We start from the raw sequence: 15,372 nt of genomic DNA on the forward strand, positions 1-15,372 counted from the left end.
GAAGAACCTACTAGCACCTAAATTGTTTCTCTTTTTTGATGCTGTTCTTTGTAGTAAGTTGCTATTTGTACTCTTTACCGCGTTTTAACGCATTGTTGGGATTTGAATTCGTTGTATTTTGAAAAAAAAAAAAAAAAAAAAAAAATTTAACCGTTTTAACAATTGATCTTCGGCGTACCTTTCATAATTTCTTCATTTGATCGAGTAACATTGGTAACAAAATTAAAAAATACGTCTCATTTTTGATAACTAAAACTAGTATATGTCAATGGTCAAACACTTTTCGTGAATACCACGTATTTTCTTCATAGAATTCTTGTTTTGATTAAAAACAGGAATCAACTCCTACTCGTGCAATTGTGACGACACCGGTTACAACGGGACCCATTGTGACGTAGAAGTGGACGAGTGCTCTCTGCTGACATCGTGCGAGAACGGCGGCACTTGTCTGGACCTTGTCAACGACTTCAGATGCCTGTGCTATGAAGCCTACTCTGGCGAGAGATGCGAGGTATCGATTGGAGATTGTAGTTTTTAATTTTTGTGTTGGACAGCTAACATCTTTAAAAAAATCTTTAAAGAAAAAAATTTGCACAACTGAAAAGTTAAGTTTAAGCGTTTCCGCGACTAAAGGCATAAGTAAAAAAAAACTGAAGAGTGTAAGATTAAACAGAATAATTATTACCTGCTTAGATCGTATCACCCCGTCTCACACCGATCACGGGCAAGGTTTGATGCTTTACGCATTTTGTGTTGTTTTGTCCTCGTATTATTGTTGCTTCCGAGAATGTGGTCTTTTTGTGCTGTGGAATACGTGATACCGTTCAATTGTCACAAATATATGTTTCTTGAACATTTACAGCGTGGTCTTACTGCTAATATCTAGTTTTTTTGTAATCTTGAAATAGTCTTTGGATGTTATTAAAACACAAACTAATTTAGATATACTTGCACGATGTCCCCTTCTGTTTTAATATCCTATCGCAACTGAACAACGTAGTTCTGCACGAATTTACTTGTGTAATATTTAAATTGAATGCTCATTTTTTTTAAGAGTACTCTCACAAAACACAAGGAATTTTTTAAAATGGATTGCTTTAAAAAATACGCGATATAGCTTTAAAACTAATTATTGGATGGAGTAAAAATGTTTGTTATGTTTTAGACATTTTGTTAAAACGCGGTTGCCTTATAGAACCTCGACTATTTTTTAACTTGAAATTTATTTACGGTTTCAGATTGACGAAGACGACTGCTTGTCACAACCGTGCCATCACAATGGCACCTGCATTGAGAGGTCCGACCAGTCTTCGTACGGAGTGCATTTTAACGCAACATTTTCGTACGAAACTGCGCATGGATTCGTGTGCATCTGTGCAGAAGGTATGTCGTTGAGTTTAGAACAGCTTTTCTTAAAGTCGATATAAGGTGGCCCTGCGTAAAATAGTTTAAACAGGTCCGACAAAATGACTATTTTGTCCTACAAATGAACCTAAAATAGAATAATTAAATAAAAAGCGATTTAAATGCACCCGTCCTGTTGATACGTGCCCTAGATTTGTTTTAAATGTATTTATTTTTACTTACAGAGATCATTTTTTTTTGTATCGTAAAACTTTTACTTTAACATTGTTTTTTAAAAAAAAGGGCGTGGATCCTAACAGGTTAAAACGGTCCAGTCATGCAAGTAATTAAAAAAATGCAAAATATTCAGTTTGAAATACTCAGGTGTAAAGTTCTTTTTTAATTTTGTTGGTTTTGTTATTGTGCCTATTTTTTTTTTATTTTGGGTTGGTTTTGTTATTGTGCATATTTTTTTATTTCAATAAAAAGGTTACCATGGCGACCTGTGCGCTCACGAGATTGATGAGTGCGCCACCCTGCGGCCATGCGCGTCGGGTTCCACTTGCGTCGATCTGTTGGCCGACTACCTCTGCCTTTGCCCCCCGAATCTGGGGGGTAAAACTTGCTCGGTGACGTTGCGCGGCTGCGATACGCACCAGTGCGCACGTGGTTCTTTGTGCCGGCCTTACCTTGAAAATGAATATTTGGGTAAAATTTTACAAATAATTTAAGGCTATTTTAAAAGGTATGATTTGTTTTATACAACTCTCGGAAAAGCCATTGCTGACTTACCGAATCTGTCGATTAATTATCAATATTTTATTGTTTTATACAACATACAAATTGTCAAATTAAATGTTGGAAAAAGTTTAAACGATAAGTAAGATGCTCTTTTTTGTTAAATGGAATGATGTTTTACTAATTAAATATGTAAGGTAGATTTTTTTCTTTCTGCATGATTGTCACTATACCCCTAAACATTTTCATAGGTTTTTCACTTGAAATATCTTCGGCTTTATTATTAGTTAAACATTAACCACGAAAATGTTGACTGTGCGGTAGGTAGTTTCTTAGTTAAATAGTTAACATTAGTTTTGCTACCAAATATTTTTAGAATTATTTTTGTTATACTGGACACTGTTTTATTCTTATTAAACCAACCATGGGATGACTTCAAAAACAATTTCTTGTGACTATCTAAACCTAAGTGAAAACTGTAACGGTTAAATAATAATATTATGGAGCAACAAAACAACAGAAATAAGAAAAAAACAATCATTATATCTTGTTTATTTCCGTTTGTAGATATACACAACTACACCTGCCAATGCGATCGCGGTTTCACTGGGAGGTTTTGCGATGTTACGACAGCAATGTCGTTAATCGAAAGTTCTCGAATGCTGTTCAATTTGCCTCAGGACGGTGGCGTGAATGACGTCAACGTACAGTTCCGGACTACTCTGTCGAACCTGCCGCTGTTTTCGCTAACTTTCATTGACGAAAATGTAACCCTGAAGGTTTGTTTGTTCAAATGTTGCCTGTGACAGGTTTGACACCCTATCATAATGATTGTGTCACGCGCTCGGTATTTTTGTTATGGGTAAAGCTAAGCATCGAAATATTTTCCTGTGTAGCGATATTTTTCGAACAATTTAAACGAGAAATTGTTCCTAAAAGCATTTTTGTTTGGAACTAAATTAAAAGCATTTACCCGAATCGATAAAAACCTGAACTAGGACTAGACATTGGTGTGTAACATAGGTAAATTAACTTTTCAACATATCCATCCTGCGTTGTGTAGAGTTGATGTGTGTTGCTCGAGTTCCGTTTATTGTGACATTCTAGTGAATTACCTACAGAAAAATCTTGTAGAGTGCCACAATCTATTTACTATTTCTTAGGGGTGCCGCTAGCCATAACAGGCTAAGAAACACTGGGTTAACCGTTCAACATCATTCAGAATCTAAAGACTTTATTTGTTCACACATCTCTTTTAGATCAGTATTAACGAAGGACGACTGAATTATTTTCTCGCTACTTCAAGTGCCAATCAAGCTACGTACAACGTGACTTTAAGCGACAAAGAATCTGGTTTCATTTCGACGGTGAACGACGATACGTGGCATTCCGTTTCCATTAAATGGCAGCAAAAGTTGATTTATGTAAACTTTGCTTCAAGCGAAATCGTTATCGATGTCCAACGATCTGTGAACAACAACCTTGAAGGTGTTTACGAGATTTAGTTAGCTGATGTTTCTATCCTTTGCCTTTCGCTTGTTTTAAATACGTTATTTTTTTTATGAAATTTTAAAGTTGGTATACTGTCTCGATACAGGCAACCTCTTGTATAATGAACTTTAGAAGGTGATATCACTAATATATATAAAATAATAAAATATTGGTAAAATGAGTTTCGATTTTTACTGCTAATTCCTTTTGGCAAAGTTCATGTGTTTTGTAATATTCGGCTTGTTGGGACATTATAGGAAACCACCTAGCCGAACCACAGATACTTTGCAATGGAGTGCCGTAACCTCAAAACTGTTGAAAAGAAAAGAACTGACTTAGACCATGAGAAAAACCTTAAGCTCAACGTATTGTGGATTACTAAATGTTTGCTTAATTACTCGCGACTAAAATGAATGTGTCTTTAAACTTGTTTTACACCACAGCGATGAGTTTATTATTTCAAAATATTTTATTTACCGATATATCTATAGGAGACATACTCATGTTCGGTGGCGGTTACATCGGCTGCATTCGTGATGTAACAGTTGGACCAAGCACGCTTAGCTTGAATGATGCAGTCTCCTATGATGACGTCACAGGCGGATGCAATCGAAGCATTGAATGTCACAACGATTCATGCAGCGGAAGGGGAGCTTGTATTGACTTGTGGACCGAATACCGGTAAAAATACGAATCCTCTTTGTTTTGCTGCAACTTTCATTAAAAAATTCCAGTAAACAACAGGTTCTTGTCCTCCAACAGAACACTTGATGCCGACGATTAACTATCTAAAATTTAATAATAGCTTGAGAAGCGCACCGCTTTCGATTTTATTTGCCGCTAGTTGAAAAACGTTGCCGATTGTTTTGAAAGCCTTTCTTGATCGACTTTCCTTTGCGGCTTATAAGCTCTTTTATGTGTTAGTATATTTCCGTGTTTGATAAACTAAATTGTCAGATATAAAAAGCTGATTTGTCCTAAATTGGTTCTAACGGATGCTCCATACACTTTTTGTTTTTATTTGTTTATCTATTTTTTGTTATACATTTATTGACTGGGCTTATATTTCGTTTCATTTAGATGCATTTGCACGAGGCCCTATGTGGGAAGTGACTGCAATTTTTCCCTCACGCCTTCAACATTTAGTTATATGGATACCTCGAGCTTTGCCCAGTTTCAGGTGAGCTAATAAATAATGTAGGGCCTGTTGGGATGATGTGAGAATATTGTATTTCTTTAACATCCTTTTCAAAACAGAAAAAATGCGGGTCATACTTTTGCTATTCAATTATTGTGTTTGTATTTTAGTAACAACCTCCACGGGGGCTGCTATTGTTGTTACAATGACAAACTTACCTAGAAGGTTTATCGGTATTTCTTGTTATTAAAAAAATGTCCTATCGTCGTTCAACTTGATTTTGTGTTTTTCAACAATATACTATTTCAGCTCCCTTCTCCCCCTGTTTCGACTTTCCAACTTTCCGCCTTCATCAAAACAAGAGAGCCTGACTCTTTTTTTCTCTCCACCACGGATGACGTAACACAGGATCCCAACGCCACGGATTATTACTCGGTTGTGGTGGGCATCGAAGACGGAAAACCCATGGTCAGTCGATTTTATTTTGTGAAAAATAGTTTCCACATTTGCACCCTACAGTAGCTGCATCAATATCATGGATCGCGAATTAATACTATTTATTCGAATGTCTTTTCCGTCATATATAGATTAATTTTGCAGTCTGAAAAACCATGTTGAAAAAAGTTTTTGTATTAATCAATTTTAAAAAGCGAAAAGTCTAAAACCAGACCATAATCTGTTACACTTAGTATACGGTAACTACCCGCCGTTTCAAATTATGAAAAAAATCTATTTGTGGATACAAATATTTATTAAGAAAGATTAATGTGATATAGTTTCCAATTAGCTAAATGTTTTATCTAGGTTTCACTTGGAGAAGCTGTATTTTACCCTTATTTGCAAGAAAGTGGTGGCGTGAATACAGAAGGAAAAACGCTATCAGATGGAAAAACTCGTTTTATCTCCATTCATATCGATGATCGTAAAATGTCTTACACAGACGACGAAACGTGGGTGGAAATATTTGATTTATTTATAATATTGTTTCAGAAAATTTTGTAAAATGTTGTGACCTTTTAATGTGAAAAAAATACACTTTCCTTTTTATTTCGGATAATTCTATACCTTTCCCGCGATTACCTTTCATATCTCCAAAAGAAGATTTCTGTTATCTTACTGCTCTCTACTTTTTCCACCAGAACATTTGAGCAAACGTTGCCCAAAGCTCTCAACATAACAACCTCAACTATTTACGTTGGATTGATGCCCAAGAGACACGGGGGTGAGTGATCTAATGCCTTGAATAGTCATGAAACCTACAAGAACGTATATTCCAGTGATTCTAAACAGTGGAGCCTGGGGCGCCTAGTTTTTGTTATTTTTATTTCGGGTGGAGAAAATACAAGCTAACCCCGCTCTAACATACATCATTTATTTTATGTGATTAGCCATTATGTTTTAAAGCAAATTTCTGCATATCACTAACCTTGTTGGCATTTAAAATGAAGATTGAATTGTATTTCTTTGTTTTGTTAATTGCTTCGCTTTATATATCCCTAAAATTTAATAGAATTATAAAAAAGGCAATAAAATTGTACTACGATAAAAAAGGGTGGTGAATTTGCCCGCGACTAAAATTTCGAAAATCACTGGTGTAAGCGTTACCGTGCAAGTAATTTATTTGGCTTCAGATCTATTATAAATATTTCTCAGGGCCTTTACTGATGAAACAGTATTATATTTTTTAATATTTTGGGTAAAACAACAGTTTCATACAAGTTTTTCTTTTCAGCCCGCACTCGAAGGTCTTCCTACTCATTGCCCCCTTTCAAAGGAGCAATCCAAGATCTTCAGTTCAATGGGTTCAGACTTCTCTTTAGCGGAAAGGAAACCAAGCTAATCGAAGGTAAATTTGAAGGACATAACTTCCCCAGTTTATAATTCACTTGTTATTTTGTTATTTTATTTTACCCCGAAGACAATGTTTTAAACTTACAGATATGTGCTATTCCGAACGCATTGGCCCACGACAGTTAGATTTGTGTGGGTATTTAATTCATGGTGACCAATATTTTGTGTTTCCTTTTTACTTAAGATTCCAAGACACTAACTACTACCCCGCACAGAAACCACAAAATGTTAGTGATAGAAAAAATCGTAACTTTTTCTCGATATACAAGTATAAGGTTTATGGACATACGTTTTCATAAAGATATATTTTGTTATTTAGCTGGCAATTTTCTTTTTAATAGTTTCAAAAATGAAATAATGATTACCATACAGATTCTGGCACTCCCAACTTTATTCTGCCCTTTACTGCACCAATCGATGTGAAGTTTGGCCTCGTGTCAGACCCGGTATGCAACAAAACCACTCAACCGTGCCAAAACGGAGGGGTTTGTGACGTCACATTCAACGATTACGTATGTAATTGCACGCCACAATGGAAAGGAAGGAATTGCAACGACCCGGTGTTTTGCAAGTAAAGAAGAAGTTCATTTAAACGTTTTTTTGTGTGATTTGACATTACTAATTTTATGTAATTTAGGAACTGCTGACTTTTAAGAGTTAAAAAATATTGGGAACTGGTTAAATAAAATATGTCTCAACGACATTACTTTAATTACACTTTCATTCGCGAATACCATTTACTATTATAATAAAGCGTCTAGGTACGCGATTTATTTTGTTTGCACTAAAAAACATTAAGAATTGATCCACTCAATTCAAAACTTTGTTCACTCCCAACTAATGCGGGCCGTTTCCACGCGCACTTTAATTAAAAAATTAAATGTAATGTAACAAATGTTCGAAACTTAACTTTGCTTATTTTCCCTGTATTTTAGGCAATTGACTTGTCCCGGTGGCATGACTTGCCTAGACTTACCCGCTGGTGGATTCGAATGCCAAGCGCCAATAACTATTCAACCTAACACCACCTTCCGCTTCAGCTGGGTAGCGATGGACTCACGAAACTTCACAACTGTGAGCTTCAGAATAAAAACAAGGTTGGTATTGACAAGGCATTTGGCTTTTTATTTTATTTTTGTCCACCAATGGTGAACTTAACAAAGCGAAAATAAGAAACAGTAAAGAAATTAGGTAAGGCCTGTGGCTCGGTTCTTCTCATTGGCCAAGAACGAGGCCGGGAATTTCTGAGCAAGTCAGTAATGGTCTTATCAGAGTCCTCTGAACAACCTGTCTCAACTAGGGAGCAGGTGCCTCCATGGGGGTAGGGCCCGAGTTAAAACTGCGCAAGGCAGAAGGTAAACATTTTAACCTTTGTTAAGTATTTGGATAAAAGTAAAATAAGGATCTACAGGGTACCGTTTATTTCAAAACCTACACAACAAAACTAATCCAAAAATAACCGTGAAGCGGAATTAGTGGTGGCTGCATATGCGTGTAAATTTTGAAAAAATACTCCTGTGTAATTGTGGCAACGTAAATTTAGCAGAAACAGGGTTGTTTTAAATTAAAGGCATTGATACTTTTAAACGAAAGTATTAAAATAAGAATTTACGTCGTCTTGGTCTAATTTCCTTAATTAAATGGCGAGTAGGCAATTCTTTTGCTGTCAAATTATTTTTTCCGTTATCTGCGTGAAACTTTGTTAAAGTTTTCCAAGTAACAGCATAATCGTCATAGTCAAACAAAGCATAGTGTAAACTGAATATAAAAGGTGGTGAAATTACGTTTTAAAAGGTCTTCCGATCGGTCCATTTTGCATCTGTCGGACGACAGCAACGTACCACGCGTCGTTTTTCGTCTCGACCTGCACGGTAACCTTGCCATGACGTACGGTAACGTCACCACGTCGCCACGTCACGCTCTGGTGCCTCGACCAATCAACGATGGCGCTTGGCATGACGTTGAATTGCATCCGATTGATTCCAAGTGAGAATTTATGATGTGGTGTATGTTTGTTTATTGATTACAATACACAGCACGATTTATTTTAAACCCGGTTTTACCACCATTTTCTGTTTGTTTATAAAGTCATGCCGTCCCGTTTCTTTCTCGTTAGCCTTTATGAGCTGAACCTTAACCTAAAAAAAGTAACCTAAAGGTCTATTATGTTTTAGCAATAAGCTATCGCTGCCAGGCATAATGTATAACCTTAAAAAGTTATGCATCGTTTAAACTTGACGGTGAGCAGATAAACAGGACGCCAACTCCTTCATCTTTTTTATTATTTTTAATCATACAACTGATGATTGGCAATTTTGGTAACAACGTTTCCTTCACTTTTTGTTTGTTTTTCAGATATTTTCGTCTCACAGTCGACTCACAATACTCGACGCAAATCGACGCTCCCGACCGGTTATTGAGTGACGTCATGGCATCCAAAAGCGGTGCTTTGTGGGTTGGAATATCGGCTGAGGAATTGGCGTTTAAAGGTTGGACAGCGTAAAATTGGTTAGGATATCGAACACATTATAAATACAAAATATATTATTTGCATTGTTTCAACATTTTGTCGTAACTTAAAACTCGCCGATAACACTTAGTTCAGTGGAACCTTTTATGGCTTGCGGCACCTTGACTGGAATTTTCGTTGAGTATTTTACTGAAATGTCACTATAAATCAAACTGAAAAACACAATCAACTTAAACATGTAGGAAAAAGTCATTTGATTTAATGATCTCTAACCGTACACAAATAGTTATAATAGGAAGCTTACCAATTGAGCAAAAAACAGATTCTTATAAATTCGCAAATACCTAGGCCTATGGGCACCCTTGATCATTAAAAATGGCACACCAGAGTTCCGCGACCCCCGGTTAATAACCACTTACATAGTTGTTGGCTACAGGAAGAAAAAACATTTTTAGCTTTAAACAACCAAGATTGTTTTCCCATTGCTTTAGGTTGCTTGGTCGATTTGCGAATCGGGGGTTTCCTTCTGCCATTCTACGACCCCTACAAGCTGACCAATCACACTGCAGCGATGAGCTCAACGCCTTTCTATATAGTGACGTCACCGCCGCTTATGTTTGGCTGCCACGGCGATGACGTGTGCAGGGAGGAGCCGTGTCAAAATAACGGAACATGTGTGGACGAGTTTAACAAATACAGATGCGTGTGTAGAAGAGGTATTTGGATTTGTAGAGTTGCTTAGTAGGTTGTCATATAAAGTTGCCCTAACAAGCATCTACCTAATCCAAAAAATGCGTATAGACTTTACTTTTAGTTTAAACTAGTTGTGTTTTGTTTCAGTATATCACTTTTTTCTTTCCAGGTTTCACGTCATCAAATTGTGACGTCAACATCGACAATTGCGTAGGCGTGACATGCTCGGCGAACGGAACTTGTCTCGATCAAGTGGACGGATTTCGGTGTCGGTGCTTTACCGGTTATCATGGTGAAAAGTAAGATCTATATTAAATTTGTTCATAAAACGTTAAGATACACGCATATTTCGATAAGAATATCACTTTTAATAAATATAATGTTCGATGTACATTGCACAATAAATCAGAAAATATCGTAGTAGAAACCAGGGCTGCGGAGTTGGTTAAAAATAACACGAGTCCGACTCCCGAGAAAAAAATCCTCCATATTCTATTCCATCTTTACAATTTCCAGTTGGCGGCCATGTCAGACTCTAGTAGTTTTACGTCGTCTTACTCGAGTCCCACATCCGACTCCAGCAAAACAAACCGACTCCTCGAGTCCCGACTCCGACTCCGCAGCCCTGGTAGAAACTGTCAGATGGTATAGAATCCATACCTTAGTAAATTTGGTACTTATGATGAACCTTATGTAAGTTTCACACATCGCAAGAAACCTCGATTACTATTTAATTATTAGCTATTTGGCGTACTATCCACTTTGGTGGCTTTGAATTAGGTTATGTACCGGTTTAATGAGTCGATATGAAAAACTGTGTCAACGGAAATGCTACAACAATTTCCTCTGATTAAATATTACAATATTTCCCAGTTGTGAGTTGGAAACGCTCGAGTGCGCAAGTTCTCCATGCTTGAACAATGCCACGTGCCGCGATCTGGTTGGTTCGTTTCGCTGCGAGTGTGGCGACGGCCGGTTTGAGGGCGAGCGTTGTCAAATTAACGCGTCACAATCGTGCGGTGGTGACATCACAAATGAAAACCATCCATGCGTGAACGGCGGAAGCTGTAGGAATGTCACCGAAGACGAAAAGGTGCGCACCATTTTGCCAATTGTTTTCACCCAAAGCTAAATCTTGTTTACCAAGAGAATGATCTGTCTTTACACAAAACAGTAAAATTATTTTAAAAATGCAAGTCACTAAACATTGAAAAAAAAACCTATTTTTTTACTCTAGCAAACTATATTTTTCTATGCAATGTGTGTTTGTAAAATAATTTTTTTATTGGAACACCTTCTAAATTAGAGAAATTATATTCACGATTTGTTGGCTTTGCATTTATAAAACGTAAACTTTTTGTTTTCAATATATATATTAACGTTTTTTGCCTTTTAACTTGAATGCATAGTTTACAATTTTGTATAATAAACACTTATCTTATAATACATCGCACAACTGGGTGCCCCAAGAGATTCTTAAGTATGCCGAGGGACTTCTTTTTTTATTTATTGAAATAAACTCATTTACACTTCATATGGCAGATTTAAAGGCATAGGCTACTGTCGAATTAATAACTGACTGTATTCATTATAACCTATTGCCTTGACGTGTATTAAGCGGTGTTGTCAAGGAATTACACTTTGTAGAAAGTGTTTCACGATTTTTTTTTCGTGTGTCCCATACTAGTTGAAAACTACTGTAGTGTCCTCTTACACAGCAGTGGTCTCCAACCTGTAGGTCGCGACCCCAAGTGGGGTCACCTAAAATTTTGTGGAGTCGCTATAGCTCACTATATTCTTTACAATGACGTCTTACTAATAAACGTTACTGACTGCATCGTCTAAATTAAATTGCTGTGTTTAGGTCTTAAGAGCTGCTAATTCAAAAAAAAAAGAGCTGCTAATTCAGCTAAAGTGACATTTGACAAAATTAGGTTTCTTTGATTTAGCGCAGCGAATGTCGCACTTTCTCAAATTGTTTCATTGCGACATTCGTTCAATAAGTTATAAATGAGCTGTTTTTTTAACACGTCAGCGTTTTGTTACTTAACTTTGGCAACGTAGTTTGCAGATATAAGGACTAGGCTTTATGTTCTTAAATATAACAGCGGATACAGTAAAACTCGGTAAAAGTGAAATACTCTTTCAGCAAATATTTACATGTGGACTTCGATGCAATCACCGTACCCGACTCTGTCAAATTTTATTATTACACCCCATCCCGTTTTTAAACTCATAGTTTGTGAAGTGGAGTCAGCGCAATGAGCATATTAAAAACGAAACCTCGTAACGCTTGGAAATAGAGCATGACATGCGGTTATGCTTATGCAAAAGGGATGCAAAAACTAGTGGATACTAGGCAGGCGCAATAATATTTTTATTTGTAAATGGGTCGCAATGTAAATTCTGATTACATTTTATTTAAATTAGGGTCGCTTATTAAAAAGGTTTAAGACCACTGCTGCTATACAGTAAGACAAACAAATTAAACATACATATAGTTTTTTACATTTATTTTTTTTTTGTAACATTTATAACATAAACAGCAAAAAGTCAACAATTTACTAATTAAACGTTCTACTGTTTTCTTCAGATCACGTTTGCGTGCGAGTGCCCTCGTATGTACACCGGTTCAAGGTGCGAGTCAGCAATTGACCCGTGCGAGGACTCGGTCTGTGTGAATAATTCCACCTGTGTGGCAAACTTGGTAAGTTGGGAAAAAAAAATTAGTTAAAGCTTTGCGTTGTTTCAAGCTGGAAACAGAAACAAATTCCTGGTTAACAAACGTTTACATCTGTCACGTCAAAACTAAATCTCAATAATATTTTTTTGGTATACATTTACAATTACATCGTCTAAATTTTAAAACGTCAATCAGTAGTTCCTAAACTATGTGCCTTGATAGATTTTTCGAGTGTGGCACGAATTTTTTGTCATTTGACAACTCACATGAATGTGGTATTCACGTTTACCTTGTTTAGTAGGGGTAAATGAGAAAGTTTGTTTTGTTAAAAGTGTTTTTCTTAGCTGTGAAATGACAAAGTTGGATAATCACCAGTCTAAAAATACAAGTACTTGTAACGTTTTTCCTCCAAAAAATATTTTTCAAGTTACAATAATTACGCTCCTTACATCTTATGGTAAATACACGAGTCACCTAAGCATTTTGCGCTCCATATATAGTTATTCATCTGTCGGGTGATTTTGTTTTGCGGCAGACTTCGGCGACGTTCACCTGCGCATGCGAAGAAGGTTACACGGGCGCGACGTGTCAGCACGTGATTGGTCGATGCACGAGCGCGCCGTGTCAGAACGGCGGAAGTTGCGTAGACGGAAAAAGTGGCTTCCGGTGTCTCTGCCCGAAAAGTGAGTATCTGTTGACTGAAAAAATGTGCACGACAAAATGGTCTTAAAGAGTTCTTTGCATATGCAAAATTTCCTGTCGGAAAAAAACTCATTTGTCGTGTTCTTCTGTTAGTCAAACGTATTGTACCTTTCATAGATCATAGATACACTAAAACCATCCATAGAAACACAAATCTTGTACCATTAATAGAAACAGAAATACACACATATAGAACTGTTACTGTCACTTCGTACTTGCCATTCATACAGCAACATCTGTTAAAAGGATACATATGTGTTTTTGGTGGTTTTATTAAAACAATTCCCATGTGATGCAGCTCTGCAAAACTATCCAGCGGTTAACTTAAAAAACATTGTAAAGACAATAAAAATCTAAACTATAGCGGTAATAAAATATATTATCTCTAAATATAAGAAAAAAAAAATATTTTCACATGCTAAATATAGAATTTTAATAGGAAAACCCAGTAAGACGAACTAGTCCTAATAGGTTTCCTACGTGTCTAGTGAAGCTTTGTTCACATTTCAATTTCAGGTTACACCGGTTTCACGTGTAACCTGCTCAACAATTGCACTCGTCCAGGCAACACCACGATGTGCGAAAATGACGGCGAATGTTTGGTGAATTTGGACAAGCGAGGGACGCCAATGTACACCTGCAATTGTACGCGTCTATACGCAGGTGCGACACTATGCGGTTCGGCAAAAGCCTATTGGTATCCGTTGAGTGGCGCACGAGTTCAACGCAATGGTTTTATAATTGAATGTAAACCAAATGAACTTAGCTTGTATGACTGTTTACTTATAAACTGGACCGTTTATTATGATGTGTATGCATTATATACTATACAATTAGTTCAGCCCTTTTAAAGTTATACATACAAACGATAATGACTGCCTTACAATAGGACTAATTCATTTCAGTATTCCTTATTCAAGATACCTGGTGTATTATTTACATTGTGTATTCGATAAATCGTACATTTTGTTTAAATGTTAAAAACTGCAAATTTCAATTTATCTTGTGTATCACAGTGTGAACGCATAAACAAGACAAATATTTGCTCGCAAAACTATGCAAGTAATATTCCTTTCCTTAGAATTGCCGGAGGCCAAAATAGTTTCACGTACGCAAGCGTCGAAGTTAGACAGAAATGCAAGTCAGGATGACGCGCGGGAATTCCCCGCCATGCATTATGTAACACGTCTCTTATCTCGCCTCAGTTATATGCCTCCCGGTATGCTGACTGTCAAATTTCTACCTTCCTCGTTTATGTCAAGTCATACTACTGCCGACATGATAAGATTTAATCCTTAAGAAAAAAGGTGCCGTGTTACATAATGCGGTGACTCTTTCGCCGTTTCGCGTGTGCGAACTTCTACGATTTCTTGATTAAGTTTTTGTTGTCAAATGCGCGCTCTATCCGGCACGTTTTTGCATTTCAGGAAACTCCTGCCAGTTTGCCAATCCTTGCTTGAACGCCACTTGCCACAATGGCGGCACTTGTGTCGTCACCGACAGCATTGTGACGTCACAGCTGGATGCTGTGTCATCGTTGTGCCAATGCACGGAAGGATTTTCTGGACCCGATTGTTCAGAGGTAGATTGTCGTATTGTCGTATGCACCATGTTCAGACAATCTATATTTAATAAAAATATAGATTAAATTTTACTCGCTTTTAGTTAAAATACAGTAGTAGTGTCTGGATTTTATTTTATTTAACTTTCTTGAGCATAATTAAACACACAAATCACCAAAATGCTCATCGCAGATTACTTCATCATTTACGTATGGAAACCCTTGGCTTATCATTGGTCCCTTGATTGGCGCAGTCGCCTTATTGCTCACGATAGGAATTGTTACGTCATTGGTTTGTTACGTAAGAGGGGCGAGAGCGAACCGGGGGGTATACAGTCCCCAGCAGACTGAAAGTATTGTCGTGCCCTCCCTCAAAACCCCGTTGCCTCCGAAACAACCCCCGGAAAGACTCATCTGAGTGGTTAGTCGTGCATGACGTGGTGATGTGACGTCATGTTCTGTTGTGACGTAACGCAGTAAGTTCCGACGTCACCACACGAACACTGTATAATAGCTCGGTGAATTGTTACGTTATTGCACGACGAGGTGACGTGACGTATAGCGTGGTGAATTCTGACGTCACTTGGTGTTGTTGTAAGCATGACGTGGTGACGTAGTTCGTTGTTGTGGTTTCGATTTTGAGTGAAGAAACTTTTGGCATAATTTATGTATAAAGTTTTGAAGGTGGTCCAGCAGCACGA

The 15,372-nt window shown here is 37.1% G+C and overlaps 1 protein-coding gene across 1 annotated transcript in view; it reads left to right on the plus strand.

The window, feature by feature from the left end:
* LOC146133294 (protein crumbs-like) overlaps positions 1–15,372 on the plus strand; it is a 34,430-nt gene that overhangs the window by 16,636 nt on the left and 2,422 nt on the right. Inside the window, exons 14-35 of the mRNA XM_083397709.1 lie at positions 336–511; positions 1,230–1,383; positions 1,834–2,052; positions 2,650–2,861; positions 3,342–3,570; positions 4,065–4,254; positions 4,654–4,753; positions 5,021–5,179; positions 5,516–5,661; positions 5,851–5,933; positions 6,444–6,557; positions 6,935–7,133; positions 7,498–7,659; positions 8,357–8,548; positions 8,918–9,051; positions 9,524–9,748; positions 9,895–10,024; positions 10,599–10,818; positions 12,319–12,432; positions 12,944–13,091; positions 13,627–13,773; positions 14,538–14,692. Coding sequence (XP_083253835.1) covers positions 336–511; positions 1,230–1,383; positions 1,834–2,052; positions 2,650–2,861; positions 3,342–3,570; positions 4,065–4,254; positions 4,654–4,753; positions 5,021–5,179; positions 5,516–5,661; positions 5,851–5,933; positions 6,444–6,557; positions 6,935–7,133; positions 7,498–7,659; positions 8,357–8,548; positions 8,918–9,051; positions 9,524–9,748; positions 9,895–10,024; positions 10,599–10,818; positions 12,319–12,432; positions 12,944–13,091; positions 13,627–13,773; positions 14,538–14,692 — 3,608 coding nt within the window. The remainder of the gene's footprint in view (positions 1–335; positions 512–1,229; positions 1,384–1,833; positions 2,053–2,649; positions 2,862–3,341; positions 3,571–4,064; positions 4,255–4,653; positions 4,754–5,020; positions 5,180–5,515; positions 5,662–5,850; positions 5,934–6,443; positions 6,558–6,934; positions 7,134–7,497; positions 7,660–8,356; positions 8,549–8,917; positions 9,052–9,523; positions 9,749–9,894; positions 10,025–10,598; positions 10,819–12,318; positions 12,433–12,943; positions 13,092–13,626; positions 13,774–14,537; positions 14,693–15,372) is intronic.

Source organism: Ascidiella aspersa, chromosome 9 (genome assembly GCF_963924565.1).
Source record: "Ascidiella aspersa chromosome 9, kaAscAspe10.2, whole genome shotgun sequence".
NCBI classification, from domain to species: Eukaryota; Metazoa; Chordata; class Ascidiacea; order Phlebobranchia; family Ascidiidae; genus Ascidiella; species Ascidiella aspersa.